A 27,700-nucleotide genomic window follows, 5' to 3' on the forward strand; every position below is an offset into this window, starting at 1 on the left:
TTATTCTTTTCTCACTATTAATTAGACATTCCTCAGAATGCAAAAGCAAAAAAGAACCTTAAAAATGATCTTGTTTGCCTTCTCATTTTACAAATGAGGAAACTGGCTTCTTCCAAGCTTTTGTTTCCAGTGACTTCTTAGTTTAGATTGTGTTTTGTTAAGCACTTGCTTGATTGCAGTCCTTTTCCTTTCTGGTCAGGCTCTGTTTTTCCATCTCTCGGCCAGCGGTACAAAGAACAGGGAAACTGAAGAGAGGAGAAAGCATATGCCAGAGAAGTAGAAGGAACCGGTGTATGTCTGGGTGTGATCATATAACCAGCCTGGAAGGAAGGAGTGGTCTCTGTTAGTGAAGCAGACATTTCAGGTAGTAATTCTCAGCCATCTACTGTGTTGAGGGAAGGAGCCTTTTGTCTTTGCTAGTATGTATTGTGACCCATTAGGAAGTTAGTCTAGCTGCTTGCCTTATTTTCTATTGATGAAGGTAAATCTGTTCCACCTTGTTAAGGACTTAACCCTGTGGGGGAGAGAGTCATCGTGGACTCAGAACTCATCTGCCGTCTTACAGTGGAAACTGGGGAAAATTAGGGACGTATACCATCTGATTTTATGATATATATATATATTTTTTAAATCTTATTTATTTATTTGACAGAGAGACACAACGAGAGAGGGAACACAGGCAGGGGGAGTAGGAGAGGGAGAAGCAAGCTTCCCACCAAGCAGGGAACCTGATGCAGGGCTCGATCCCAGGACCCTGGGATCATGACCTGAGCCAAAGGCAAATGCTTAACGACTGAGCCGTGCAGGCCCCCCTATGATGCTTTTTGTTTTGTTTTGTTTTAAGATTTTGTTTATTTGAGAGCACAGAGAGAGGAGGAGAAGCAGACTCCCTGCTGAGCAGAGAACCTGACGTGGGTCTCAATCCCAGGACCCCAAGATTATGACCTGGGCCAAAGTTAGACGCTTACCAAACTGAGCCACCCAGGCACCCCTGATTTTACGATCAATCTTATTAGAAGGCCACTGTTCTTACAAGGAAAATAATAGCGAATTACTACTACTTTCCAAAGAAAAAAGTGATAGTAGTATCTTTTTTCCCTCGCTGAAACTACATTCCCAACAGTGTGCTAGTTGTTGGAGGAGAGAGTGGTAATGAGCCAAAACAGACATTCTCCCTGCCCTCACAGACTGTACAGTTTCATGTGAGTTGGGTATTAACTACAAGACTTACGTATGTCATAAGGACTGTGAAGGGAAGGTTCAGGAGGCTTTGAGAGCATGTGAAAAGGAAGTGACTACTTGAGACGCCTGGGTGGCTCAGTTGGTTAAGTGTCTGCCTTCGGCTCAGGTCATGATCCTGGGGTCCAAGGATCGATCCCCGTGTTGGGCTCTCTGCTCAGCAGGAAACCTGCTTCTCCCTCTCCCTGCCACTCCCCCTGCTTGCATTCTCTCCCTCTCTCTGACAAATGAATAAATGAAATCTTTAAAAAAAAAAAAAGGGAAGTGACTACTTAGGTGGGTTAAATGATGACTATAAGTCCCCCTGAAATCAAATGTTCTTTTAAAGGAATAATGAATGGGTACCATTGGCTAATGGCACATACCAGAACTTTTTTTTTTTTTTTTTAAGATTTTATTTAGTTATTTGTCAGAGTGAGCACAGGCAGACAGAGTGGCAGGCAGAGGCAGATGGAGAAGCAGGCTCCCGCCGAGCAAGGAGCCCGATGTGGGACTCGATCCCAGGACGCTGGGATCACGACCCGAGCCGAAGGCAGGGGCTCAACCAACTGAGCCACCCAGGCGTCCCACATACCAGAACTTTTTAAATGAAACACTTTTCTTAAAAAACTGAGTGTATGGTGGCAAAGAATATTTGTGCAAGGAACTGGCTTTTAAACATTGTTGTACAAGTCAGCCCTGTGAAATGGCAAATAACGTCCTAGTATCATTATTATGATAGTTTTGACCTCCAAGTCTTTGTAAAAAGGTCTTAGAACTTCCAGGTATTCACTGACCACACTCAGAACCTCTTTTCTAAAGTAGTATATGCATATTATGCTTGTAGATACAAATTGGCTTTTAATCCCAAAATACCCTAAGAAGTTAAAGCTGTTATTTGATTATTTATTCAAAGAAGTTTTGGTGCTGTGTGCCAAACAGTTCTAGGTACTGGGGTATATCTGTGAATGAAACAGATGGAAATATCTGGCCTCATGGAGTTTATGTTGTATCTTTTCATTTATATTTTGGAACATGATTTCTCACTGAATGTGTAGCAAGTGAGTGTGTATACCCTCTTCTCTTTTTGGTCTGATTGTGTATGTCTTTATCTCCTATACTTTTTTTTTTCTTTTTTAATTTGGTTCTGATATAAACATTTAATTTTTTGTTTGCTTCATTAGCTTTATGTTTCCTGTTCTTTTTTTTTTTTTTTTTTTTAAGATTTTATCTATTTGTCAGAGAGAGAGGGAGGGGGCGCAAGCCAGGGGAGTGGGAGAAGGAGAAGCAGGCTTCCTGCAGAGCAGGGAGCCCAACATGGGGTTTGATCCCAGGACCTTGGAATCATGACCTGAACCAAAGGCAGACGCTTAACGACTGAACCACCCAGGTGCCCCTAAGTTTCCTGTTCTTGACGTAATGCATAAATGGAATGCTTTATAGCCTCTTAAATTCAGCTACCTTTAACTTGCTTTTTACCTGTTAACTCCTTGTTGGATCAGTGACCTCTAACTAGTTAAATGTTTCTCAGTGTTAAGCAAAAAAGTGGAGAGAAACTGACTAGGACACGTTTTTGTATTAATGTTGATTGTGATTAGCCTTGAGATATCAAAGAGATGGGTAAGTTACAGTCTCAAATTTCTAGAAAGTAGGAAGTATAGAAAGCACCAGCATCCCTTCCTATATCCCTTCTCATCTTGCTTTACTCTCACCAGTATAGCAGATGTATCGAATTATAAGGTAAGCATTAGAAGTAATGCTCTGGAAAAGACTAGTAATTCTTAGTTAAGGAAGTAGATTGTGCTGCTAAAAAGTCAGGAGGGTGTAGGTAAAAATAGTGGAAAATGGGGGGTGGTGATGGTGGTTGTCTTTATAAATCCTAGAAAACTGGTGATACGCTTTTCATAAACACATTTAAAGTCAAAATGTTTCTGAAAGATTAAAATATATTTAATATATTTTCTTACCAGGGCAGGGAATTATTTAGCGTAATTTAGAACTTTCCCTGTATTTCCATGCGAAATTTAATGAAATAATTAGTTTTAAATCTGTTTCTCTTGGGGCAGCTAGGTGGCTCAGTTGCTTGGGCATCTGCCTTTGGCTCATGATCTCCACATCCTGGAATTGAGCCCTGTGTTAGGCTCCCTGCTCATGATATCTCTCTCTTAAGTAAATAAAAATTAAAATAATAATAATAATAATTAAATCTGTTCCCTCTTACTCTTACTTGATAACTGAGATAGTAGTAAACTTTAAAAATTCTATTTCTAAGATCCAGTTGCCATTCAGTAGGTTAATCCTATGCTGCCGAGTCTTTAGTTTTATATTTATATTTATAAAATTTGCAAAATATGAATGAAATGTAGAATGTAGGGTTATTTCATATTATTGACTGTTTTGTGAATGTATTAGCTGTTATAAGCTTAGATTTACATGGCTACTAAGTAAGTTAAATTCAGAGCTTCGTTGGTATTGAAATACCTATTTGGTTAGAAAAATCAGCCTTTTCCCACCACCAAAAGTAAAAGAAGACTGTATATTTGGTCTTATTTTATTAGATCTCTGTGCTTTTTTGGTAACAGTATGGAAAAGCTGTGTACAAATGCACTTTGAACCCTAAACAGTTCAAGGCTCCTGTGGGTATATATTTTTTTAATTAACATATAATGTATTATTAGCCCCAGGGGTACAGGTCTGTGAACTGTCAGGCTTACACACTTCACAGCACTCACCATAGCAAATAACCCTCTCCAATGTCCATAACCCCTCCACCTTCTCCCTCCCCTCCTCCCCCCAACAACCCTCAGTTTGTTTTGTGAGATTAAGAGTCTTCTATGGTTTGTCTCCCTCCTGATCCCGTCTTGTTTCATTTTTCCTTCCCTACCCCCCAAGTCTCCCACTCTGCCTCTCAAATTCCTCATATCAGGGAGATCATATGATAATTGTCTTTCTCTGATTGACTTATTTCGCTCAGCGTAATACCCTCTAGTTCTATCCATGTCGTTGCAAATGGCAAGCTTTCATTTCTTTTGATGGCTGCATAGTATTCCATTGTATATATATACACCACGTCTTCTTTATCCATTCATCTGTTGATGGACATTTAGGTTCTTTCCATAGTTTGGCTCTTGTGGGCATTGCTGCTATAAACATGCGGGTATGTTTTTAAAAGAAAGGATTGTTGGTAGTTAAGAACCTATCATAATCTAACTACTTGAAATGTAAACACCTATGTTGACATTTAAAAGACAGGGTTCCTTTGTGGTCATAGCAAAAGCATTGTGAATGACAGAGAAAGACAAGATAATATACCAGCCATGATCCAAAGGAGTGTTGCATCCATCTAAGTGTCTACTGCATGGAGCCAGCAGTCTGAGGAGTAGTGCACTAGCAGCTGGTTCAGACTGCCTAAGCTACAGTGCCGTGTAAGCACTTCCTCAGTGTTTACAGACTACCTGCCTTAGACTCATCTGAGATGCGAGTTCATCGTGCAGAGTCCTTGGCTTCCCTTAAGCATAATTCATCATGGGGTGATCCAGTCGATTCTTACGCACAAGAAAATTGTAGTCCAAATTATTTTCCTATGCCTCTGGCTCTAACCCTTATTTTAAGCAGGGATGTCTAATAATGTTTCCTTTTGATAATTGAAAACAATTAAGGACGTAGGGCTCAGCTTCCATAAACAGTTTTGCAAATGAGTTTTTTTAATCTTCTATCAAACTTGATATTAAAATAGGGTTCTAAATTTTTTTAGACATCAACACTTTTAAACTGTTCTGCATCATTTTATGGGCAAAGCTATACATATTTAAAAATAAGGGTAACATCCTGTCTAAAAAGTACCTCTGGGGCACCTGGGTGGTGTGGTTGGTTAAGTATTTGTCATCGGCTCAGGTCATGACCCCAGGGTCCTCGGATCGAGACCCACATCAAGCTCTTTTCTTAACGGGGAGCCTGCTCCTCCCTCTCCATGCACCTGCCGCTCCCCCTGCTTGTGCTCTCTGTCTCTCTTTCTCTCTGTGTCAAAATAAAGAAAAATCCTTAATAAAAAAAAAGTACCCCTGATATCTCAGAACTAGATTGTTGAGCTGAGTTATGAATCCTTTTTTTTTTAATTAATTAATTAATTTTAAGGGAGAGAGGGCACTGGAGCAGGGGGAGGGCCAGAGTGAGAGAAACTCAAGCAGACACAGTGCTGAGCATGAAGCCTGACACAGGGTTTGATCCCATGACCCTGAGATAATGACCTGATCCAAAATTAAGAGTTGGATGCTTAACAGACTGAGCCACCCAGGTGCCCCATGAATCCTTTTTATTAGGATTGCTACTGTAGGTATATTATTGGTTATCTTGTTAAAACTTGAAATATACCCATAGGGCCCTTAATTCCCAAGTTCCTGGATGCTAGTTCAAATTAGTGGTTGAGAATTCTGTAAGTGACTAGTGGGTGTTGAACCAGAACTTCCAGCTGTTGGGCAGACTTTCAAGGTGTAGAGAGACAATGATCTTGTCGTCACTGGAGCCGGCTGGCTATTACTACGACCTGAGCCAAAACCAGGAATCTCAGCTGCTCAACCAACTAAGCCACCCAGACCCCCCAAACCTCACTGCCTTTTAAGACAGGAGCTCTCTAAAATCCCTATGTAAGGAAGATTTATCGGGAGTGCTTTATGTATTTGCTTTATGCAAGGAATTTCATTAAAAGGATTGTGCCTCTGTGTTAGGATTTTGAAGCTTGATTTTTTTGGCTTTGTGAAGAAAAGACTACTCCACCCTGGCCCTCTTTTTAACCATAGTAGAGAACTATTTGTAATTTATTTTTGAGATTTTTGTAGGGATTCATGAATCTTAGGAATACTGAATCAAATTACAATTCTTTGGGGCCTTATTGTTTATGGGAAAAATAATCACAGAGAATTAATGATCTACATTATTTTCTTTTGGTTCTTCAGGGTATAATATATTCCTCAGGATTTAGAGTATAGAGAACCCTGCTCTGCCTTCTTAATTATCTCTACCTACCCCAGCCTCCAAAGTGGATTTATAGCAAATCAAAAGGTTGAGTTGTTTTATTTGTTTTCCAAATAAAATTTCAGGTCATAGAGAAGTTTTCAACTGATTGGCCAAGGTGATAAAACTGTAGAGGGCAGGGTTGATAAAAGGTGGAGTGAGGAGCCAGAGGGAGTTATTTGTTTCACATTACATCTGAAATGAGGCTCCAGTAGAGAGAGGGAGTGACCATTTCATGAGGAGATGACCTTATCTGGATTAATGGGACAGAGACAAGCTTAGATGGATGAATTTCCATTTTAGCCATTGTCTGCTCTTATAAAACACAGATGAAAAATTAGTGTAAAATTACCAGTTTCCCTCCATGGTATTTCTGATGAAGAAGTGTGAGGTTGACAAATAATAGCAAGATTCTCTTTTTCTTTTTAGGAACTATGTAACTTACTCTGGGTTAGAACTAGCTTATACTTGTTCAGCTTTAGAAATAGCTCTCCTTGAATTTGTCAAAAAAATAATTTTTGTGAAATACCTACTTGATAGAAGCTTCAATATTTTTAAAGGTCATTTTTATTATACCACAGCTCGGGATGCCTTTATTTAAAGGTAAAACTCTGTGTGTGTGTGTGTGTGTGTGTGTGTGTGTGTGTGTGTGTGTGTAAAACACGGAATGTTACTCAGCCTTCAAAAAAATGACCCGTTTGCCACCATGTAGATGGAACTAGTGGGTATTAATGCTAAGCGAAATAAGTCAGTCAGAGAAAGACAGTCATCGTAGGATTTCACTCATATGTGGGATTTAAGAAACCAAACAGAGGAGGAGCCTAGGAGAAGGGAGGGAAAAATAAAATAAGATGAAATCAGAGAAAGAGACAAACCATAAGAGACTCTTAACCATAGGGGAAAAACTGAAGGTTGCTAGAGGGGAAGTGGGGTTTAGGAAGGGGTAAATGGGTAATGGGCATTAAGGAGGCCACTTGATGTAATGAGCATTGGGTGTTACATACAACTGATGAAACACTGAACTCTACCTCTGAAACTAATAATATACTATATGTTAATTAATTGAATTCAAATTAAAAAAAATAAAGGTAAAACAGAGTCAACCAGTTTTCACAATAACCAGGTTACAGTGACTTAACCAAATTTTCAATTAATGAAGTAGAGAAAAAGTGTACGTTCTAATAATTCTAAATTTAAAGGTTCTAGACTATTTTCTTCTGTATTAATTTCTGGTAGTGTTTTTGACAGTGCTATGCCATGGTCCAAGGTGCTGTGGAAGAATTACAAGTATAACTTTTGTCTTTATGTTCCCCATAGCAGCTAGGAGAGTGCTGTGCTAGTAAGTTGTTTGATAACTATTGAATGAATTCCAAGTTATAATCAAATAATTATTGATGATGGTTTAAGGGAGTTTTCAGATTATACTTGTGATTGGTTTAAATATATTAAAATATATTAGCATAATAAAAGGATTCATCAGTTGGCAGTGGGTGGGGTGTGTGGAAGAGAGGGGAACTGCATTTAGTTTTATTTTATAGGCAGCTAATATGGGCCCTTGGTGGTTTTATTTTTAAGTGAAACTGAACCTTTAGCATTTTTGAGTTTACATATCAAATGCCTTGGATACACGATTAGAAATTTCACATTCCTGTTTATATGTTGGGGAATATGATTATATGCTTTGTTTACTTAAGGCATGACTTTTGTATTTATATTGTTTTTTGCAAGTTCATTTTTGTTAACAGGGATTAACTAGAAATATAATAAGGTTTTAAAATATCATTAATTTTCTACAACCTTCCAAGGCCTCCACCTGGGCCAATTTGTAGCTCTGGATACCATCCACCTGCAAAAAATAGTACTTGGGTTTGAATGAGCAGTGACATTTGGCTTACACTTAGGTCTGTTGACCACCTTTGGTCAGGAAACCTAGAACAATCCTAAAAAACTCTCCTAATCTAAATCAGATCCCGGTATTAACTAACACTGAATTTGCCATGGAGTGTTAGGAATGGCAGGGACTGTCGGATGGAAGAAGCAGTGTGTGTATGAGGAGTCATTTTTCACTTTTTTCCATTTCAGTCCCTGTCTGTTATTTTCATTCAAGATCTGATACATGTGTTGCTACTGTGTTTTTTATCATATTCAGAGTTAATGAAGGTCTATAAATAATTTTCTTGCCCATATACTCTATTTACATTTTTTAAAAGATAAGTGTTTTTTATTTTATTTATTTATTTATATTTTATTTATTTATTTGACAGAGAAAGAGAGATCACAAGTAGGCAGAGAGGCAGGCAGAGAAAGAGGGGGAAGCAGGCTCCCCGCTGAGAAGAGAGCCTGATGCGGGGCTCGATCCCAGGACCCTGAGATCATGACCTGAGCCGAAGGCAGAGGCTTAACCCACTGAGCCACCCAGGTGCCCCGATAAGTGTTTTTTAAAAACTCAGTCATATGATTCCAATGGGTTTCTTATACTTTTTTCTTCTTTCCTCAAATTATTAAAACAAGCTGTGTAGGACTAACTTGGCTTTTCTTTTTCATGTTCATACAAGAAGGAGAAAAATACTGTTAATGTAATTGCTAATACAGTTTTAAACTAGTGTTTTAACTGAGGGTTATTGTGAAAAATTTTACTGTTTGCTAGATTCCTAATTTAAAAATGCCTGTAATCTTTTATAGGAATTTCAGCTTTTGCAATTTGATAATAACAGAACTAGGTAAGTACAAAATGAGCATCTCCTACGTTGGGAAAATCTCAGTTTGGTGAGAATGTAATATTTTATAGCCAGTAAGCCTTTTGATTTAGTTAAAGCTGAAGATGATAAAGTGACTGCCCATAACTGTCCAGAGCCAAGTGAATCTGGAAATCAACATCTTTGATGTTTCTTTGGTCCTTGCTGCTGGAGTCAAAAGTTAGGAGTAAGTCTAATGGCCTTTGTAAAATTCTCTTTGTTGTTTTTGTTTCACAGAGGAATGGTTTCCTTGAGTAAGGACTTTACTGAAGTTTCTCCCTTTAACAAGATGCTTAGCATAATGTTGCAGTCCGTGAGAGATCCTGGTATAGAGAAGGAAATGTAACTGAATTTTATATTATTATAATCCTGTTTAAGGTACTGTGAGGAACTCCCAGACTAAAAATCTATATATAAGCTATCAGCAATAGCCTATCACTTCCTTTGATTATTTTGTAGAACTTATAAAGTTTATGATCGCCTAGATAATATCCTCAGAATTAGTGAGTAAAAATTCTTCCATTAGCTCTCCTTATCCTCACATATAGGGCTGGGTATTGTGGACATTGGGTGATAAAAGGCTTGTAGATTTTTTTTGACTCACTGACCATAAGAAATGTTTTGTGTCACATATATTTTATATGACATAGGTCTGGGTATGATTTTTTTATATGAAATAAGTGTTTATTTTTTATTTATTTATTTTTATTTTTTGAAATAAGTGTTTAAAATAAAGTGATGCACAGTGTTTTTTAATCTTTTCTGTTGTAGTCTGTTTTTCTTTTCCTAATAAGATTTATTTATTTATTTTTGAGAGAGAGAGAGAGAGAGAGAGAGAGAGAGAAAGTGAGAGTGCGTGCACGTGCGCGCCAGTGGGAGAGACAGAGGTAAAGAGAAACTCAAGCAGACTCCATGCTGAGCACTGAGCCTGACACGTGGCTCGATCTCAGGCTTGAGATCACGACCTAAGCTGAAACCAAGAGCGACTGAGCCACCTAGGTACCCCTCGTCTATTCTTTTTCATTAAAAAAATTAAAAGGATCATGACCCAACCAATTGATTCAAGACCCATACACACATCTGTAGTTCTTTCCTTTAGAGTAATAGTCCTCACAAAACTTGCCTTGTTTTCTCATGTACTGAACTCTCAACATTTTAAGATGTAGGTGGTGCCTGGGTGGCTGCATCGGTTTAAACGTCTGCCTTCTGCTTAGGTCGTGATCCCAGGGTCCTGGTCAAGCCCTGCTTAGTGCCCCACACTCGGGGGAGCCTGTTTCTCCCTCTCGCTCTGCCCTTCCTGCCCGTACTTGTGCATGCTTTCTCTCTCTCTCTCTCTCTCTCTCTCTCTCTGAAATAAATAAAAATTTAAAAAAATAAATAAACATTTTAAGATGTATATAAAACATACAAAACTTGAAATCTCTAAACATGTTACATGTTTTTATCATTTGGATAAGATACTCTGTGCCCTGGTATTTGTTACCTCCTTATATTTGGGGCCTAATAGGCTTGGAACATTTCAAGGCATCCCTGGGATGGCTGTAGAAGAAGGATCAAGATTGAGAAGATGCATCGACAAGCTGTATTTGAGTTCTGTTTTTTCTAGCTCGCTGACCTGGGCCCCAGCTGTAGAGCGCTCTGCTAAGCGTGTCTAGTGTTTAGTCTCCTATCACCAGCCCCTACATCACGGTTGTGGGCCTGACTTTAAAATTATAAGCTGCTTTCCAGGTGTGAGGTGTAGGCTGAACTAGACCAAATGGGCAGAGGTAGGCTCATAAACACAAGTAGGAGTTGGCTGTATATTTGTATAAACTTTTCCTTTAGAAGAGGTACACCTAAGTTGAACCTCAGGTAATGGTATGTTTTTTACCATCCAGTAATAATTTTTGTTACTAATTTTATACTTTCCCTTTTGCTGGTTGCCTTTTCTAGGTCTTAAATTTAGGTGCAAACCTAAATAGTATTTAGTTTTTAAACAATGATAGTGAGGCAAGATTGTATCTTTTTTCTGTCTCACTTCAGGAAGTAAAAGAAGGTTTTACGCTGAATGCCTTTTTGTGGATGATTGGAAATGCCATAGTAATTTGGACATTTAAACACTGAGAACCTGTAGTGTGTGAAATACTGAAGTTTAAGTCTGTTCCCTAGAAATATTTCTGTGTGAGTAGTATTTTCAGAGTCTTAGATTAAATGTTTAGCAAGCACAAAATGTCCTTTAAGTTAAAAGTGCATACAAAACAATGCTTTAGTCTAAAGCTAGCTTAAATATCAAAGCTCCCTCAATTTTTCCTGTACTCGTTGGCCTCTCCGCAGAGATCCTGGCCTGTAGGTCAGGTATCCTCCCACTTTCGGTCCAGGTAGGGGATGGAGGGCCTCCATCATCCCTCTTGGGAAATCAGAGATGCTGGGAAGCCCTGGACAAGCTGTGCGAGTAGCACATCTGAACAGCAGAGGGGTCAGAGAGCCTTCATGGTCTGTAATGACTCCTGCTCAGATGACAGATGCTAGTGGTTGGTTGGTTGGTTTAAGGCATTATCAGTTTTCGAGAATCTTCTAAAACTCTCAATTGTCTCCCCAGGCAAGGAGATACACATACAATCCCTGCTCTAAGACTCTCAAGATATTGTAAGAAGCTGCTTAATTAACCACCTATTATGTGTTGAGTGAATCCTCAGATTCTCCTGGATTGGTGATTGAATGTGAGAGTGAGTGTAGGAACAGTAGAGATATCTTCAGGTTTCTAACCTGATACTGTTATTGCGTGTTACCATACATAATGGATCAGCATTTTCTTTCATAGATGTTGAAGTTTGCTCAGAATGTGGCCAAGCTGTTACCTGCTATAGGTGGTCCAGAAAGGACAGCCATCCCAGCAAAGAAACCGGCAAATCCCAAGAACCTGTGTACTCTAGAATTCCCAGACAGATCAACCTGTAGGGATTAGAATCCAGTGTTAGCCATATTGAAGGCAAAACTCTTGTTGAGACCTATGCCTGCAAAGGGATAAATACTATGAACAGTTGACTTCTGAGGTGATTTTGGATGGCCTTTTGCCTTGGTATCTTACAAGAGCTGAGACAAACAGGGAAGAGTTACTGTGCCAGGCAGGCAGTGTTTTCATTGTATTAGTAAGGAGCATAGGGTTTCTTATTTTAAATCTTTAAGGCAACACGGGGTACCTTTCTTCCTTGATCCTCACGGCTCTTCTCTATTGGGAAATGGTATTTACTTTCTGATCTGACAGTGGTATTCTCAAATCCACCTATGGCTAAATACCAGCCATTGGTTTGTAAGAAGTCAGTTTTCCCAGGTTGATTTCAGCTTTAGAAAGTTTGATTTTTACGTAGGCTTCGTATAATATCCTACAGCCCTTATATGAATATTGACGTCAAGCCAGAAGAATCCATGAAATATTTGTATAAGTATTTCTGTTCCTTTTGTGCCGAGGACTTGAAGTCAGTTTGGGGTAAAAGTAGAGGAATTGATCAACATCCCTATTAAAGTACATAGGACTGGTCTCAACAAGAGAGAAGCCACACTGGTCAGGAAGTCCCTTTTTTTCTCATGGAATTCCTCAAGATGGTATCTTAGAAGGAGCCAAAAAAATTTCTGGAGCTGAAGGAAACAAGTAAACACAACCCTAACCTTTTGGGAGACAGAAGCAGAATGGTTCTTTTTTGTCTCATGTAGATAGTTCTCACACCATTCCTCCCCTGAAGGTAAGATGAAAAGTGGGCAGGATACAGCACCAGGGTTTCTGAGGCCTTGCATGTGATTTTTTTTTTTTAATTATAAAATTAATACCGAATATGTAATCTCTTTGGGGAAGTTATTACTAATACTTGCTTTTTCTAAATGGTTTAACAGTGTTAATGAGTATGTCTACTCACCAGTACAGGAAGTAGCACTGCCAGGTAACCACCAGTGAAAATGGCAAAGAAGACGATATAGGTCATCAGTAATGGAAATGTGGTGGCCAGAGGAGCGAGCAGGTTAGTGATGCCGCAGAGGATGAGGTAAGACTTGTGGTAATGATACCTCTTGATCCAGTTTTGATCAGCAACCCATCCAGAGATTATCTGACTGACTGTCTCAGTGATACCTGGAACAAGATTGAGAAGACCTTATGATATCCGAATTCCATTTCCCTAGCCCCTTTGGAAAGTGTAACTGCCCAAGACCTCTTTTCCTGAGTAATACAACTTCTTCCTGAGGTGAGGACATCTGAGCAAAAAATGGTCTCATTTATGTCTGTCAGTCAATTCGGTCATTTATTTACCTACTCCAATACATCTAATACAGCTCCAGAAAGACTTCTCCAGAGCTGGGTAGGAGACCCCTCAGGTGTTTTGTTTGTTTGTTTGTTTGTTTTTACCCTCATCAGGTTTGGAAAGCTTGTACCACCTAACTGGGAATCCCTGGTTATAGAGGCCTGGGCACTCAGGCGGCCTTCCTCAAAGAGGTTGTGCAGGTGAGGGAGTGAGAGTTCTAAAAGACTGGTAGGCCCTCGGGGCAGTGTGCTGGGGAAGCCAGATGGTGGAAGACTCGACATTATAAATAATAAAGTCTTATGTTGAAAAAAAATAGATGTTGGGACTTTTTCTTACAGTTGTACATGATGTTTTGGTAATTAAAGTGTCCCTGTCAAGGTTATTATGCTTGGAAATAGGAAATCTGTTTTGTTTGTTGTTTTGTTTTGCTCTTTTGGGAAATAAGTAGGAAATCTGGAAATGTGTGATCATTTTGAACATTGGAGCTATGGTGTAAACTTGAATAAAATTTAAGTACCATGTTTTTCATTTATTTTCACGGTAACAGAATATTCTTATTTTTTATCGATTATAAATTAGTGTAGCAGTTAAATAATAGAACATTTTCACCAAGAGTGGCATGAGCTACAGTTGCTTTGTAGTGTAAATTCTTCCTAAATTGCTTCACAAAAAAGGGAGGGGGGGCAGAAAATGCATACTACTATTTCTATTTTTACAGTTACTTCCTAGGATACATATGGAAACTTTTTGTTATGTTCTTTGGTCCCATTGCATAGCCTAATCTGATCTAAATTGATGACTATCAGACATTCTAATAAAAAAAATTAGCTATGTATCTTTTCCTTGTGTACACAGGCTTTAGTTGACCGAAGTGGGGTATCTTTGCAGTTGGAATGGCATATAGTCAGTTTTGTAAGGATTTTGTAAGCAGTCTTTTCAAGAAATTAGGGAGAGAAAAGTTAACATCAAGCTACATAGAATTTCCAGATATTTAGAACAGTCCATGTCATCCCTTTAATTTTTTTAGGCTCCCTATTTTGTCCGTTGAGAGAATCCAGATCTTTTGAATTAAGCATTTTTGTCTCCTTACATTTTTATAAATACTCAACTAAAATGATTGTTTTCATTTTTAACTTAACCTTGTAAATTTTTTTAAGTATCAGCCTGGTCCGTTAGTGAATGGCCTTAACAGGCATATTTATCTGTCTTAGTGCGAATGCAAGGGCAAAAATTCTTAGCTACCCATACTATAGAACATTATTGAATGCTTATGATGGGCCAGGCACTATTCTAAACTCTACATGCATTGCTCATTCAGTCCTGATAACCGTATTATCCCTATATTACAGATGAAGAACTGAGAAATTGAGGCACAGAAAACATGCGTAACTTGTCCAAGGTCCTACAGCTAGGAAATACAGAGCAAAACCTGAACCCAGGAAGTCCAAAGAACCAATCCTTTGAACCTCTGCCCTGTGCTGTCTGCCTATGATTTTCCTGCTTCCTGGAGGTGGCTGTTGCCAGCTTTTTAAAGTCACGTGTTTATGCCACAAATACTAAATGTGTACTATGTCAGACAGACACTGACATGAAAATGAACGAGGCTTGCTTAGGGGCCACTCTCTGATAAAGAGTGCCTGTGTGCAAGGTGCGGTGACAGATCTGTGGAAGGACAGGCCTGGTTCTCCCACCAGCCTCAAAAGACTTCCTTTTTTCTGGCCCTCCCATGACTCCTTTTTAAAAGAATTATTTTCTTTAGTTTTTTATAAAATTGAATAAATTTTTGTAAAATTAAGTTCAGTCTTCCTTTTGAGTTTGAGGTCAAAGTATGCTTTCTTACCAGCTACAGAAATAAGGAAGGAGGCATCCATCATGTCAATCCCCAGTGTTCTGGCTCTGGCCACCAGGTGGAAAGTAGGGATGAAATATGCCAGCTGACTGAAGAGAAAAGACCAGGTAAATATGTAGAAGAAAGGATTTTTTAAAAGGGAGATGTCACCGAGTTTTTGTTTACAGCTGCATGAAGTAGCCTCTTTCTCATAACGGTCCCCATTAGGCTCATTGTTGAATTCTTTGTTCTGTGAGACTATTAAATTTGTCCCATGTTGTCTGGCCTTTTGCGTTGCACTCTCCATGATTGTTGCCTCTTGTGTCTCATCGCAGGATGACATTTCTGTCGTGCCCACTGCCCCTGGATTACTTGCAGACAAGCTGCTGCCTTTATTTTTAATATCAGAATTGTTCTCGCTTTTGATATGGATGGATCTTAAGAGCATACTTGAAGGCACCAAATTTAATGTCATCCCTCCAAGTAGTATAAGGGCACCTAAATGGGGGAGAGACAGTGAGAAGTTAGGTTAAAAATTACCCATCTCATTTCACAATACTCTGTTCTTAGGCTTAGGAGGGGCCCACCATGAATATATTCAGTCATAGTGCAATAATTTTTGAAAACACTACTCTGTCCCCTAAATTTAACTAAAGTATCGAAATCTGTTTATTTTTAGCCCTACACACCACTGTATCCTTGTGAAAACAGGGCGTCCTTTGAAAATAGAAAACCAGAAAGCTGCACCAGGAGATGACCTGGAGGGAGAGAGTGTTATTTGTGCGAGAGAAAAAAAGAATAGTTTTTGGGGAGAGTACGGGGGGTGGGTATTCGAAATGTTAGAAAATTACTGTAGTTTTTAAATAGGGATTTAAAATATCCTGAAGTGGGGATATAGATTTCAGGACAGAAAATACAGAATTCTAGAGTTAGATGATGAGAGTCATTCAGAAACTGCCTTAGAAGAGGGGCCAGCCTTTCATTTCATTCCATTTTTAATTTCCTTGAAAGAAGACAGATGTCAGGCTTGGTTTCAGCGTGGTCTGACCAAAGCTATGGGTTGTGTGCGATGTTTCCAGAGATGGAATTGGCTGTAGGTTCTGCTATCCTGTCTTAGGGATTTGCCCCCTGGTTCAGTTTACCATGAGACCACTGGTAGTTTTTCACTTGGGAAAGGAAAGAGGCAGCAAAAAGGCTCTGTAGGTAGAAATAGGCTCATATATATCCCTATATATGTACATGTACATATATTTTTCCAGTGATTTAAGATTATTTAAATCTGAATGTTTTAGGTCAGGCACAAAGAAAATTGTGGAGTGAATGGTTTTCATTTGTTTGTGAAAAAATTTATATATAGATGATGGTGTAGAAGAGATTAAGGTCTATTTTAGTGAGTCAGGTGGAGGAGGCATTTTTTAAAGAGAATATTTGAAAAGAGAGCGCTTCAGTGGTACAAGAGGAGAAGGGAATCCGTGTGTCCCCAGGAGTATCACTTTCCCTGCAAGGTGTTTCTCCAGCTGCACAGAGTGGCCTCCATCCCCGCAGACGTGAGTCCTGTGAACTCTGAGTTGCTCGTGTGGTCTGTGGCGAAGCCTGCAAATAGTTCAGCATATCTTCTGCTGTGTGTTCTCCAAGGAAGAGGAGGCACATATTTACTTTACTGTAGAAGTCCTGCTTACTTATTTCTTCCCTGGCTCAAAAAGTCTGCACTTCCCACTCATTTGAGGGAGAGAGCTGAACGTACCTTGTGGAGTTGATAGTTCAGACAGAGTGACTTACCTGTCCAGTCATACAGATCTATCAGGACTTTTGTAAAAGGCGCTATCAGAAACGTCAGGCCCATCCCAGAACGGGCGATAGCTGTGGAAAGAGCTAATCGTTTCTTGAAGTATTTGGTAGTTAGCACGGCAGCTGTATGGTACAGGAGAGCAGAACCCAAACCTAAAAAGAACAGGAGCTTGGAATCACATGAAGTGGCTTGGTACCAGATGAGCTATTCTCCTGGACCTGAGATAATGTAAGTAGGCCTGTTGGGTCCATGGACAAGACAGTAAGAAGGAAGGTTCCTAGTCTCATCTTCTACAGTCTTATTTTTACAGTGGACTCACCAGGTAGAAGTCCCATAGTCACACAAAGAAAGGGGATGTTAGTAGCCAAGCTGCTGATCAGATATCCACCAGAAACAAGGAAAACCCCGAGAATGGAGGCAGTCTTCTCTCCAGTTATTTCACTAATAATGGCAACCAGGGGACCTCGGAAAAAGGAAGAAAGGCAAATACTAGGTAAATACGCTCTGGCATTTCTTATTTTCTGATGTGCAATAGAAATGAGCAACTGAAGGAAAACAAGAGGACTTGACTAGAATATTGTGTATCCTTCAGAAAGGTGTCTCTATTGGGCTTCATAATATTCCCAGTCCCACACTATTGTATTTTTTGGAAAAAGAGTTGTTTGTTTTAAAGACGATTGCAAATAGGTTTGAAAAATGCATTCTAAAACCACAAAACGAGGGGTACCTGGCCAGCTCAGTCAGAAGAACATGTGACTCGATCTCAGCGTCATGAGTTCAAGCCCCACATTGGGTGTACAGATTACTTAAATAAGTAAAACCTTAAAAAAACCAAACCCACAAAATGAGATTGCACCTAGTTATCTATGACTAGAACAAGATTCAATCATTAATCTACTCTGTCATGTTTGAGCCCCAAATAGAAGCAAGGGAAGAGGAATTGGTTCGCTGTGTTTTGAATATGCTTAGATGTTGGGCTTAAGAACTTTGTGGTCTGATTTCCCAGAGAGACTGGCTCACTGAACCCGTGTTTAGGCACTGTGAAAAGAAATAAGGCATAAAAAATTGAATCATGGACTTTAATAGTTGGATTCTTAAGCTTTTTTTGAACCCCATTTCTTCTGATTTTGTCAAGCCAAGAAGAGGCCAAACACTTTGAGTCCATAACTTTTCTCAGCTTTACCTATTCATGAATCTGGGTTTTAGCAATGCTTCAGCCTTAAATGACTGACAGACAAATCTTCTCAGGATTGCCCTTTGTGGTGCTTTTCCTTGGACAGCAAGCTTATTGCCAGCTTTATACCTGCAGAAAAACGAAGTGATGACATGATGGATCCGATCCAGGCAGTTTGTTCTGAGGAGCTTTCAAATTTTTCTTGGAAGACCACAAAGAAAATGGCGAACGTCTTGATCATCCCCATCAGAAACACGTTTACCTAAAGCAAAGCAGACCAAAGAGTCCAAGTCAGGTGGTGAGTGAGCCGTCACAGAGAAGGTTACAGCTGCTTGTGCTTCTGACCCCATCCCCCTGGCCCCAGGTCACCGGTATTTACCAGTGTGTTGGTTGGTTCCACATTATACATTTTGTATTTTGTGGGGCGGTCCTACTCTTGGAGTATCTAAGTGCTTGACACAAGAGCATCTTCTTTAATCCTCATTACAAGGCTCTGGCAAGCAATGTTTTCTTTGGAAAGTGAGGTTTAGAGAGATTAAAAGTCACTTGAACTTGATATGGGGGTGCCGGAGGTGAGATTTGAACCCAAATAGACTGACTCCAAACCGGACACTGTACTGTTCTGTCAGAATCGTATCTGTTAAAGACACTGTCAGAATCGTATCTGTTAAAGACAGCTAGTTGCATTTAACTCTTGTGAGAGAAGCACATTGGTCCAAAAGATGAATTGTTTCCATCGGTTCTTAGATGAGCTTTGCTAACTTTGCTCTTAAATTGAGTACCCTTCCTCACTTGGTATATAAATAGGGTGGCCCTATACCGTCCCAGCGGAAACACTGGAGGGCAGAAGGGAGCACTACTAACTGATGCTAGAATAGTGAGCGTAAACAGTTGGAGAGTCAGCTTCTGGTTGGTCACGTGCCCCATCCTTCCTTTTGTCCCAACTAACCCTCCTTGCCAGCACTACCCTTCTCCCTCTCACTAGGAGGAATATCCCTTTTGAGGTCAAGTTTTCTTTCTGTGGCATGCTAACATTTGTTGCTTAGAATTCCCATTACCCTGGGGGCAGTACCCTGGGGTCAGCAGGAGGAGCCGGAAGGGAAGCCACCAGGCCAGAGTCTTTGGGCACTCAGCACAGGAGCCGTGGGCACTCACTGTCCCCACGAGCTTCCAGGCTTCCCCTTTCTTTTTTCAGTGGCTTTAGCTTTCCAGGCCACTTTCTCTGCTTTCAGCCTGGCCACGCATCACTTATGAACCACAGACCCTGGGCTTCCTTTCACTAATTCCACTTTCTCTGTCTGCCTGGTGAGTATTACCCGCTGTCATTGACTCATCCCACTCTGTACCTGGGCCATAGACAGTCGTTCACTTGAACCTTAAGATGCCGTCATATTCATAGTGTCATGGTGACGAGTACTGTTCAGAGATCAGCGCCCCTTGGCCTGAATCCTGGCAGCACTTCCTCGGAGGGGTTGTGACCTTGGGCAAACTACTTCACAGCAGTTAAGCTTTCTCCTTTGTAAAGTGAAGAGAAAGGAGATACTATGCTCACAGAACTGAAGATTGAGAAAATTCAGATAAAGAATAGCACTTAATACTGAAACTCTTAACTGTGGTTTTGTTACCTCCTATAACCGTTTTGCTTTCTCAAGAGCTTCAGACTCATTTGTATAATCACCGTATCTAACTTGGTCAACCCATCCAAAATCAGACTTTTTTTTTTTTTTTAAAGATTTTATTTATTTATTTCACAGAGATCACAAGTAGGCAGAGAGGCAGGCAGAGAGAGAGAGAGAGGAGGAAGCAGGCTCCCCGCTGAGCAGAGAACCCGATGTGGGGCTCGATCCCAGGACCCTGAGACCATGATCTGAGCTGAAGGAAGAGGCTTTAACCCACTGAGCCACCCAGGCGCCCCAAAATCAGACTTTTTTCCCCCTTATCCCACACCTGGTTTTCCTTTTCATTTCTCCTTTCATTGGGATCAACCCAGTCTTGCTCACCCGAGTCAGAGATCTGCATCCTCTTGGGCCTCTGTTTCCCTCAGCCCCCACGTGCTACCTAACTAGCAGCTTCCCCCTCCAGCCTCTTCACTTGACTTTTGTTTCAAACTAGTATTTTTTTCTTGTCTGGAGTAAGGGACTAAGAACCAGTGGTGTCCTGAGGTTGCAAAAGTCGGGCGTGGCGAGAAGGGGGTCCCTTCATGTATTTTTCCTGTTTTGATTTGATAGTAGCGCAAAATTGTCCTTATTCAGAGTGAACAATGCCACGGAAACCCGGGCTATCCATTCACAAGTGAAGAGGACATTTTATCAGGCCCTTATTCCGGCAATTTATAATCCTCCTATTCCTCAGAGTTGCTTCTATCAGGAACTGAGGCTAGAGAGCAGAGCAGACCTCAGGCGGCCCCCCACTTGTCTTGCCCAGTTTGGAAAGCAGAGTGGCGATTGCAGCCTCTCATGAGCAGGAGACACCACAATGAGGCATTATTCTGTAAAGTACCCTTCCTCTGTCTGTGGACTTGGGTTCTGTGCTGTTGTCTAGATGGTGCTGACCTCTCCTTTCTTAGCCACCTGAAATGGGCTTGTCCCCACACCCATTCCCAGTTCAGGACCTTTTCTCTCTGGTCTGTCCTTGATGTCTGGGCAGAGCAACAGTGAGTAGCTGGGGCTTGCTTGTCTCTGACAAGTAGGTCTGTGCTTTCCACTGTGTGTCAAGAAAGCCAAGGACACAGCCTTTGCATCAGCTCTCCCTCCCTCCCTCGACTTGTAACCTTCCAACTTTGTTTCTGTTTTGACTTAGATATCAAAACTCTTTCCCAAGATCTGGATTTTCCTATGGTTATCCAAGCAGACTAGGTACGTCTATATTCTGCCTATATTCTGACTTTTATCTAAGGTAGGTGGGTTTCAGCCCTGTCCAGAGTCTATCTCAGACATTGTAAATGGGCTCACCCCAAAATACAAGCCCCTAGAAGTTCTCCTGTGGCTGACCCAACCGCCTCATTTTCTTTGTACCTTTAAGAGCACCCCCCCCAAAACACACACACTCATACACAGAGCTCCCTCACCAGATCACTCTCATTAGAAAATTGTCTTGGGAAAGAGGGCTGGATCAGCCAGGGGGCCCCTTTTGAATAGAGAGCATGAGGCTTTGTCAGAAATGATTGGGTGATTGTTTAACAACAACTTCCTTCTACTCCGGCTCTCTCTCTCTTATCCCCCCAGCTCTTCCTTCCTGGACTACACAAACTAGAGAACAGTCTGTTAGGTTATCCCTGCTTCCTCACATCCCACCATTGACTGTAGGGATGCTCAGCCAGGCTACCAGAGGCTTCCTTTTTGGTGAACTTACAAACCCCGTCATCCATTCTGTGACATCCCGCCTCGGGCAGCATCTGTTCATTATTCTTTGCTCCTGGACATTTCTGCCTTTGCTTCTGGGATGCTGCCTCCCCACTTCTCCCACTGGTTTCCTCCATGGGACACTCTCCGCCCAACCCCTAACATCAGTTTTCCCCAGGATTCTGCTGAGTTGCTCTTCTCCTCCTCCCTGGTGATTTTACCCATCCTGCCTATTGGTTCAAGCCAACCCATGTATGCCGATGACTCACAGATTTCAGTACACAGATCCCGCACTCCACCTGCCCGTGGGCTGCTGACATTACTGGTAATGTCGCAGGTCCCACTGTCCCTGCCCAGGATTAAGCCATCCAAGTACCTTCAGACGTTCTTCCTGTGTCCTCCAACTCAGTGAATGACGCACTATCCTCCAAGTTGCGAAAGCCAACATCCCAGGACTCCTGAGTCCCTTTTGCCCTAATACTCTGTTCCTGTCCAAATCTTACAGGTCCGTTTCCTCCATATTGCACTGACCTGTATTTGCTCCATTCTCACTGCTACTGCTTTCATTTAGGGCCTTTTTTGCTCACGTGGATGATCACAACACCCTTCCAGTGGTCTCGGTGCTTCCAGGCCTGTCCCCTGCCAGTCGTCATCCACCCTGCCGGCAGAGCTGTTTTCCCGAAATGCAGATCTGATCCCACCATTCCCCTGCTTGCTTTTTCTCATTAGCTCCTCAGCCTCAACATAAAAACCAGTGTTTTAAAAATGTCCCTGCAAGGGCCCTGCCCATTTCCAATTTCCTCATTGTCACTTGCTTTATTCACACGTGTGTCCAACAGTCAGTTCATCCATCCCTCCATCCAGCGTACCCACCCAACAGCAGGCGTTTACTGAGTGCCTGGCGTGTCCCAGGCTGTTCACTATGAGGGGCCAGGCTTACGGCGGTGAGCAGGGTACCTGCTGCTATGGGATAGTCGGTCCAGTGAGACAGAAAGCAGAAAAACAAAAAAAACCTCATGCAAATATATAGTTACAGAGTGTGGGAAGTTAGAATGAGTCCTTTTTAAAAACCTTTTACTCTTTTGGGGCACCTGGGTGGCTCAGTCAGTTAAGCGTCTGCCTTTGGCTCAGGTCATGATCCCAGGGTCCTGGGATCGAGTTCCGCATCAGGCTTCCTGCTCACTGGGGAGCCTGCTTGTCCCTTTCCCTCTGCCTGCCACTCCCCCAGCTTGTGTTCTCTCTTTCTGTTAAATAAAATCATTTTTTTAAAATAAACTTTTAACTCTTTGTAAATATTTTATTTTTAACTCATCTCTACACCCAACATGGAATGTAAACCCATAACTCCAAATTCAAGAATCACATGCTCCACCAGCTGAGCCAGCCAGGATCCCAAGAATGAGCCCTCTTAAAGTACAGCACTCCCAAAGAACATTTTGTTACTGGATTTTTCTCTTTTTCTTTCTTTTTTTTTTTTTTAAATTTAAATATTTAAAATAAATAGATTTTATTTATTTATTTGACAGAGATCACAAGTAGGCAGAGAGGCAGACGGCGGGGGGGGGGGGGGGGGGGAGCAGGCTCCCTGCTGAGCAGAGAGCCCGATGTGGAACTCAATCCCAGGACCCTGAGATCATGACCCGAGCTGAAGGCAGAGGCCTAACCCATAGAGCCACCCAGGCGCCCCATTTTTTTTTTTTTAATTCTTAAGAATTGTTGAATGAGGGGCCGTACATTTTTATTTTGCACCAGACCCTGCAAATGATGTAGTCACCCCTGCCTGGAGGTGAGGGCTGTTACCACCCCTCTTCCCGGAGGGTGAAGGTGCCCTTGAGAGGTTAAATCACTTGCCAGAGGCCCACAGCTACATCTCAGAACCAAGATAAGCCCTGGAGTACCTTAAAATCCATCCCTGTTTCCTCAGGTTCTGGCTTCTTGCTCACTCATTTTCCTCTCCCATGCACTTGACTTTTTTTTTTAAGATTTTATTTATTTATTTGACAGAGAGAGATCACAAGTAGGCAGAGAAGCAGGCAGAGAGAGAGAGAGAGAGAGAAGCAGGCTCCCCGCCAAGCAGAGAGCCCGATGCGGGACTCGATCCCAGGACCCCGAGATCATGACCCGAGCCGAAGGCAGCGGCTCAACCCACTGAGCCACCCAGGCGCCCCATGCACTTGACTTTTTAATACTAAAGGGCCTCCGGGTACCTGGGTGGCTCAGTGGGTTAAAGCCTCTGCCTCTCTGCCTCTGCCTACTTGTGATCTCTGTCAAATAAATAAATAAAATCTTTAAAAAAAAAAAAAAAACTCTACTGAAGGGCCTTTCCGTACCTCTCATTTATTAACTGGTTAAAACATAATTATTAAGCTGGTAATCTGAAAAGAACATTTTATAATAGGCCACAGGATAGACTGTAGAACTGTTCTGTCCAGTACAGTAACCTGTACATGTGGCTGTTTGAATTTTAATATTAAATGAATTTCAGTATCATTTTGATTAAGTTGGAGGCTAATTCTCATTTTGTGTAATTTTAATTAAGTTGGATGCTGCATCAAAATATACTGGGGCTCCCTTTTTCAAATAAAGTGTGCATGGTTGTATATGGAGGGATCCTGGGGTTCCAGAGTGTGAGGTCAGGACTAGGGAAAGGGGTGTGGAGTTCACACTTGACTTGAACGTGCTCCTGAGGGTGTCTGTATGAATATATTGTACACTCCAGCCCCTTGTTTTATTTAGTTATTTAACCAAATTACAGTTTTTCAGCCCCTGCCTCTATAATGTAGGTTCTTAGTTGCACTAGCCACATGCTCCAGGATTTTTCACTCACCTCCTTTCTATTGTAGAAAAATATACTTGTAACTCATGCAGACAGAAAGCCATAGTCCTGTAAGTATCCATGTACCACTGCAGTCACTTAGCCAGAGCCCATTGTTAACGCTTGAGGACTCAGTATATTCCTTGTGCTTCTGTCACCAGCATCACATCCAGAAAAGTGGAACACTGAACACTGTTTAATAATCTGGTTATTAGGCAGTGTTTCTTTCCAGCAACTACATTCATCAAATAACCTCTCCCCAGAGGACCATGTTGGGAAAGTAAGGCTCGTTACTGGGGAGAAAGGTGGGAGATCTGGAGACCCTCACCAGCAATGCTAGTTCTGCAAAATCCGTGATCTGGGGACGTGGCCCAGCTCCTGGGAGGGCTCTTGGCCTTAGGCCATCCTTAGCTTCCTTATTAATAACATGTCTGGGAGAGCTCAAGAAAAAGTGAGTACACATTCTTTGGTAATGAAGCTAATGTTTAATCGTCCTCTGGTAAGAGATTTGTATTACATAAATCCTGCCTGAGGACCCGTGTCGCTACTTTCCCCTTTGTCATTAGGGAGGAGGAGGTATGATGTTTTCCCATCGTCCTGTTCATGGAGCTCTTGTATCACATTGTGGGCTGCAGGATTATTAACTAATAGTCACCAAGACCCGCAGTCCTGTGTTTGTGAGCCTCTTACTGTAGGGCGGAGCAGGGGAGGAGAACAGGAGAGAAAGGGTACCATCGTGAGTCCATCTCAAAGTGAACCGATTTGGGAACACTGATGTGGAATATGGAGCTGGTGCCACTGTTAGAGGCTTGCTTGGGGCACAGGTGGGATGGGACTCACCAATATTCTAGAATGGCCATGCCGACATTTCAGATCACCATGTCTCACAACAACCTTAAGAGCCTCTGGGAGGATGAGAGAAGTTACTTAGGAAATGGGAGTGCCCAGTCCAATTGCTTACAGAATGGAGAAAAATCAGGTCCCGGTTTCAGAATCCACACACTTCTCTCCCTTTCCAGACATGTCAGAAAGACATGGTGGTTCGAATTATAGCATAAGTTAGGGTTGCAAGGATGGGTTGGGAAGTGGACAGCAGACAGAACAGAGAGACAATGGCCCCATCCCCTGGGGGAGAGGGAGGTTGCTGCCCTGTGTATGCTGGGTTGAGCTGGGAACCCACCCAACAGCACTTTCCAGCACCTCCCACTGCTACTTCTGGGGTGCTTCAATGTATGATTATCTACACATCCTAATTGCCATGCAGCCAGGGTAGAGCTGCAGGTGGTGGCTGGAACATTCTGTAGGTTTGGTGTTGGTAGCGAAGAGGGGACTAGAGGGGAACAAATTGTCTTTCACTCAGGGAGGACGTTTTTCTCCTGAGTTCAGTGTGGGCCACTGACTTGGGAAGCTGTTGGCAGTTCCTGGATTTGCTCTGAGCCTTTCTCCAGAGGAGCCTTCTTGGGGGCAGTAGAAAAGGGGAAAGTAAATTCTTACCAGGAAGAAATGAAATACAATCATCCATCCCCAACCTCCATCCAGGGCTTCAGTGTATGGTTGGGCCTTCCCTGCCCTCTGCGTCATGATGCTCGGTCTCTGTGACAATACCAAAACAGTTGACTCAGTTGACAAGAAACTGATCTAAACTTCTAAACTTTATTTTTCTCTGTGGTGTAAAACCACTTGTAATTTTTTTGTAGCCCACCCCTTTAAAAATAGATGATTTCCTCATTTCTAAATTGTTGACAGGCTCTGATCTCAACCTCAAAAATGCAAGCAGGGCTTTGTACTGTCTTTGTGGATTTTTCTGGAGGCCTGCTGCCTAACTTCACCTGGCAAGTCCAGAGGCCTTTGACAGTTATCTTGGGGTATGGCCTTAGTTACATATAAGTCTGCCTGACTATTTCTCCCATCCCTGTTTTTCTATAATCACAATCCAGGCAGAACCATGGGAGAGGTAAGAAAAAGCTAATGAAAGGCCATAATTTGAGAGACATCAAAGCCATCGCAGAGATATGAATGGCATCTGAAAGATGACCACTTGGTTTGCTATTTCAGGCAGGAATTACAAAGGAGTTAACTACAAGCCGACCTCTCTGTAGGGTGGCCTGTCTTAGCACTGGCCTCCCTGGCCTAGGTCTACATGCCGCATCCTAGGGGAAGTCATGCATCACCCTCTGGTCTTCTGGGTGAGCTCTTGACCTTAGAGAAATAAGGAAAGGAGGAAGAGCTTCGGGTTTAGGAATTTCCTTTACAAAGTAATTGCCAAAATGAAAATATTCTAAGGGACTAACTAAATAGATGTGACAACAAAAATGCCATGATCGTTCCTTGAATGAATCCTGGACCAGAAAACAAGTTGTAAAGGACTCCAGGAGGTCACTTGGAGGAAATTCTGGAAGTCCACTTCTGGACTTTCTAGTAGACCATGTGAAATCTCTTAAGGGTGGTGGTGGTCTTGTGGTACTGCTGGGAGCATGTTCTTGGTCTCAGGAGTGAAGTATCCTAGAACCTGCTATTTTCTCCCAAGTGGTTGAGTAAAAAATATATATATATAAAGAGAAGTAGCAGAAAGAAATGTAAATGTTCTGAGGATGGCATGCGGTATTCTTTATTTCCCACCATCAGACTGGCAGGCAGGCTGCTGCTTCCAGGACGGCCAGGCTGCGGCCAGCGTGTGTGGAATGGCCAGCTGTCTGGTGAGCAGGCCGGGGAAGGAGGGTGGGGGTTGGGCTGTGCCGCTCATTCAAAACATTACAGAAAATTGGGGCGCCTGGGTGGCTCAGTGGGTTAAGCCGCTGCCTTCGGCTCAGGTCATGATCCCAGGTCCTGGTTTGAGCCTCACGTCGGGCTTTCTGCTCAGCAGGGAGCCTGCTTCCTCCTCTCTCTCTGCCTGCCTCTCTGCTTACTTGTGATTTCTCTCTGTCAAATAAATAAATAAAATCTTTTAAAAAAATTACAGAAAATTAACCCCAGCACACAGTCCCATTTTTTTCTTACCTTTGATGTGGTCTTCAGCAAAGGAATCCTTCAGCAATGAGGCAATCTGGGAAGAAAAGTATAGAATTTTTGACAAAGTGACTCCTTTTTCTAAGGCATTTCATTCGGCTGCACTGTGAACACAAGCAAGCATTCTAAGTCTGTGAGGCCGAGCCAATGTGGTCACTCCTGCCAGTGGACTTTACTTCCTGAGGGGAGGAGGAAACTGTGATCTGACCATCCCAGGCCCTCCCTCCACCCATCCAGACTCAGAAAGTAGAATTTGTCACCATAGGCTCAGAAGCAAGCATCAGAGTAAACCAAATGGAAAATCCTTTTGGTAACTATGGTTAAGTTAATTTTTTTTTAAAGATTTTATTTATTTATTTGACAGACAGAGATCACAAGTAGGCAGAGAGGCAGGCAGAGAGAGAGGAGGAAGCAGGCTCCCCGCTGAGCGAATAGCCTGATACGGGGCTCGATCCCAGGACCCTGGGATCATGACCCCAGCCAAAGGCAGAGGCTTTAACCCACTGAGCCACC

The 27,700-nt window shown here is 41.9% G+C and overlaps 1 protein-coding gene across 3 annotated transcripts; it reads right to left on the reverse strand.

The window, feature by feature from the left end:
• Positions 1-66: 66 nt before the first annotated feature.
• On the reverse strand, positions 67-27,352 carry LOC111143243 (solute carrier family 16 member 4). Of its 3 annotated transcripts, XM_022496849.1 has the most exons (9): positions 27,179-27,352; positions 25,676-25,774; positions 18,155-18,287; positions 17,171-17,314; positions 16,842-17,003; positions 15,075-15,560; positions 12,854-13,065; positions 11,801-11,894; positions 67-320 (listed from the first exon to the last, which is right to left on the reverse strand). In XM_022496849.1, exons 2-9 carry the CDS (start codon positions 25,760-25,762, stop codon positions 196-198), a joined length of 1,443 nt encoding a protein of 480 aa, XP_022352557.1. In that variant the 5' UTR covers positions 25,763-25,774; positions 27,179-27,352; the 3' UTR covers positions 67-195. The 3 variants fall into 3 exon arrangements, with proteins under 3 accessions (XP_022352557.1, XP_022352559.1, XP_022352560.1); XM_022496851.1 differs by lacking the exons at positions 17,171-17,314; positions 27,179-27,352 and having other exon boundaries at positions 25,676-25,762; XM_022496852.1 differs by lacking the exons at positions 15,075-15,560; positions 27,179-27,352 and having other exon boundaries at positions 25,676-25,762.
• Between the last annotated feature and the right edge of the window lie 348 nt (positions 27,353-27,700).

This window comes from Enhydra lutris, unplaced genomic scaffold, assembly GCF_002288905.1.
Source record: "Enhydra lutris kenyoni isolate GAN:26980312 unplaced genomic scaffold, ASM228890v2 scaffoldscaffold9, whole genome shotgun sequence".
Classification (NCBI taxonomy): domain Eukaryota; kingdom Metazoa; phylum Chordata; class Mammalia; order Carnivora; family Mustelidae; genus Enhydra; species Enhydra lutris.

Bases quoted from the DNA above. Each gene is read 5' to 3' on its own strand.
- LOC111143243 (XM_022496849.1), bottom strand. From the start codon at position 25,762: ATGACGCAGAGGGCAGGGAAGGCCCAACCATACACTGAAGCCCTGGAT. The intron at 15,561-16,841 runs GTAAGTCACTCT...TCCCCCATTTAG, and splicing joins AGATCTGTATGACTGGACAG to GTGCCCTTATACTACTTGGA. The intron at 11,895-12,853 runs GTGAGTAGACAT...TAATCCCTACAG, and splicing joins CAGTGCTACTTCCTGTACTG to GTTGATCTGTCTGGGAATTC.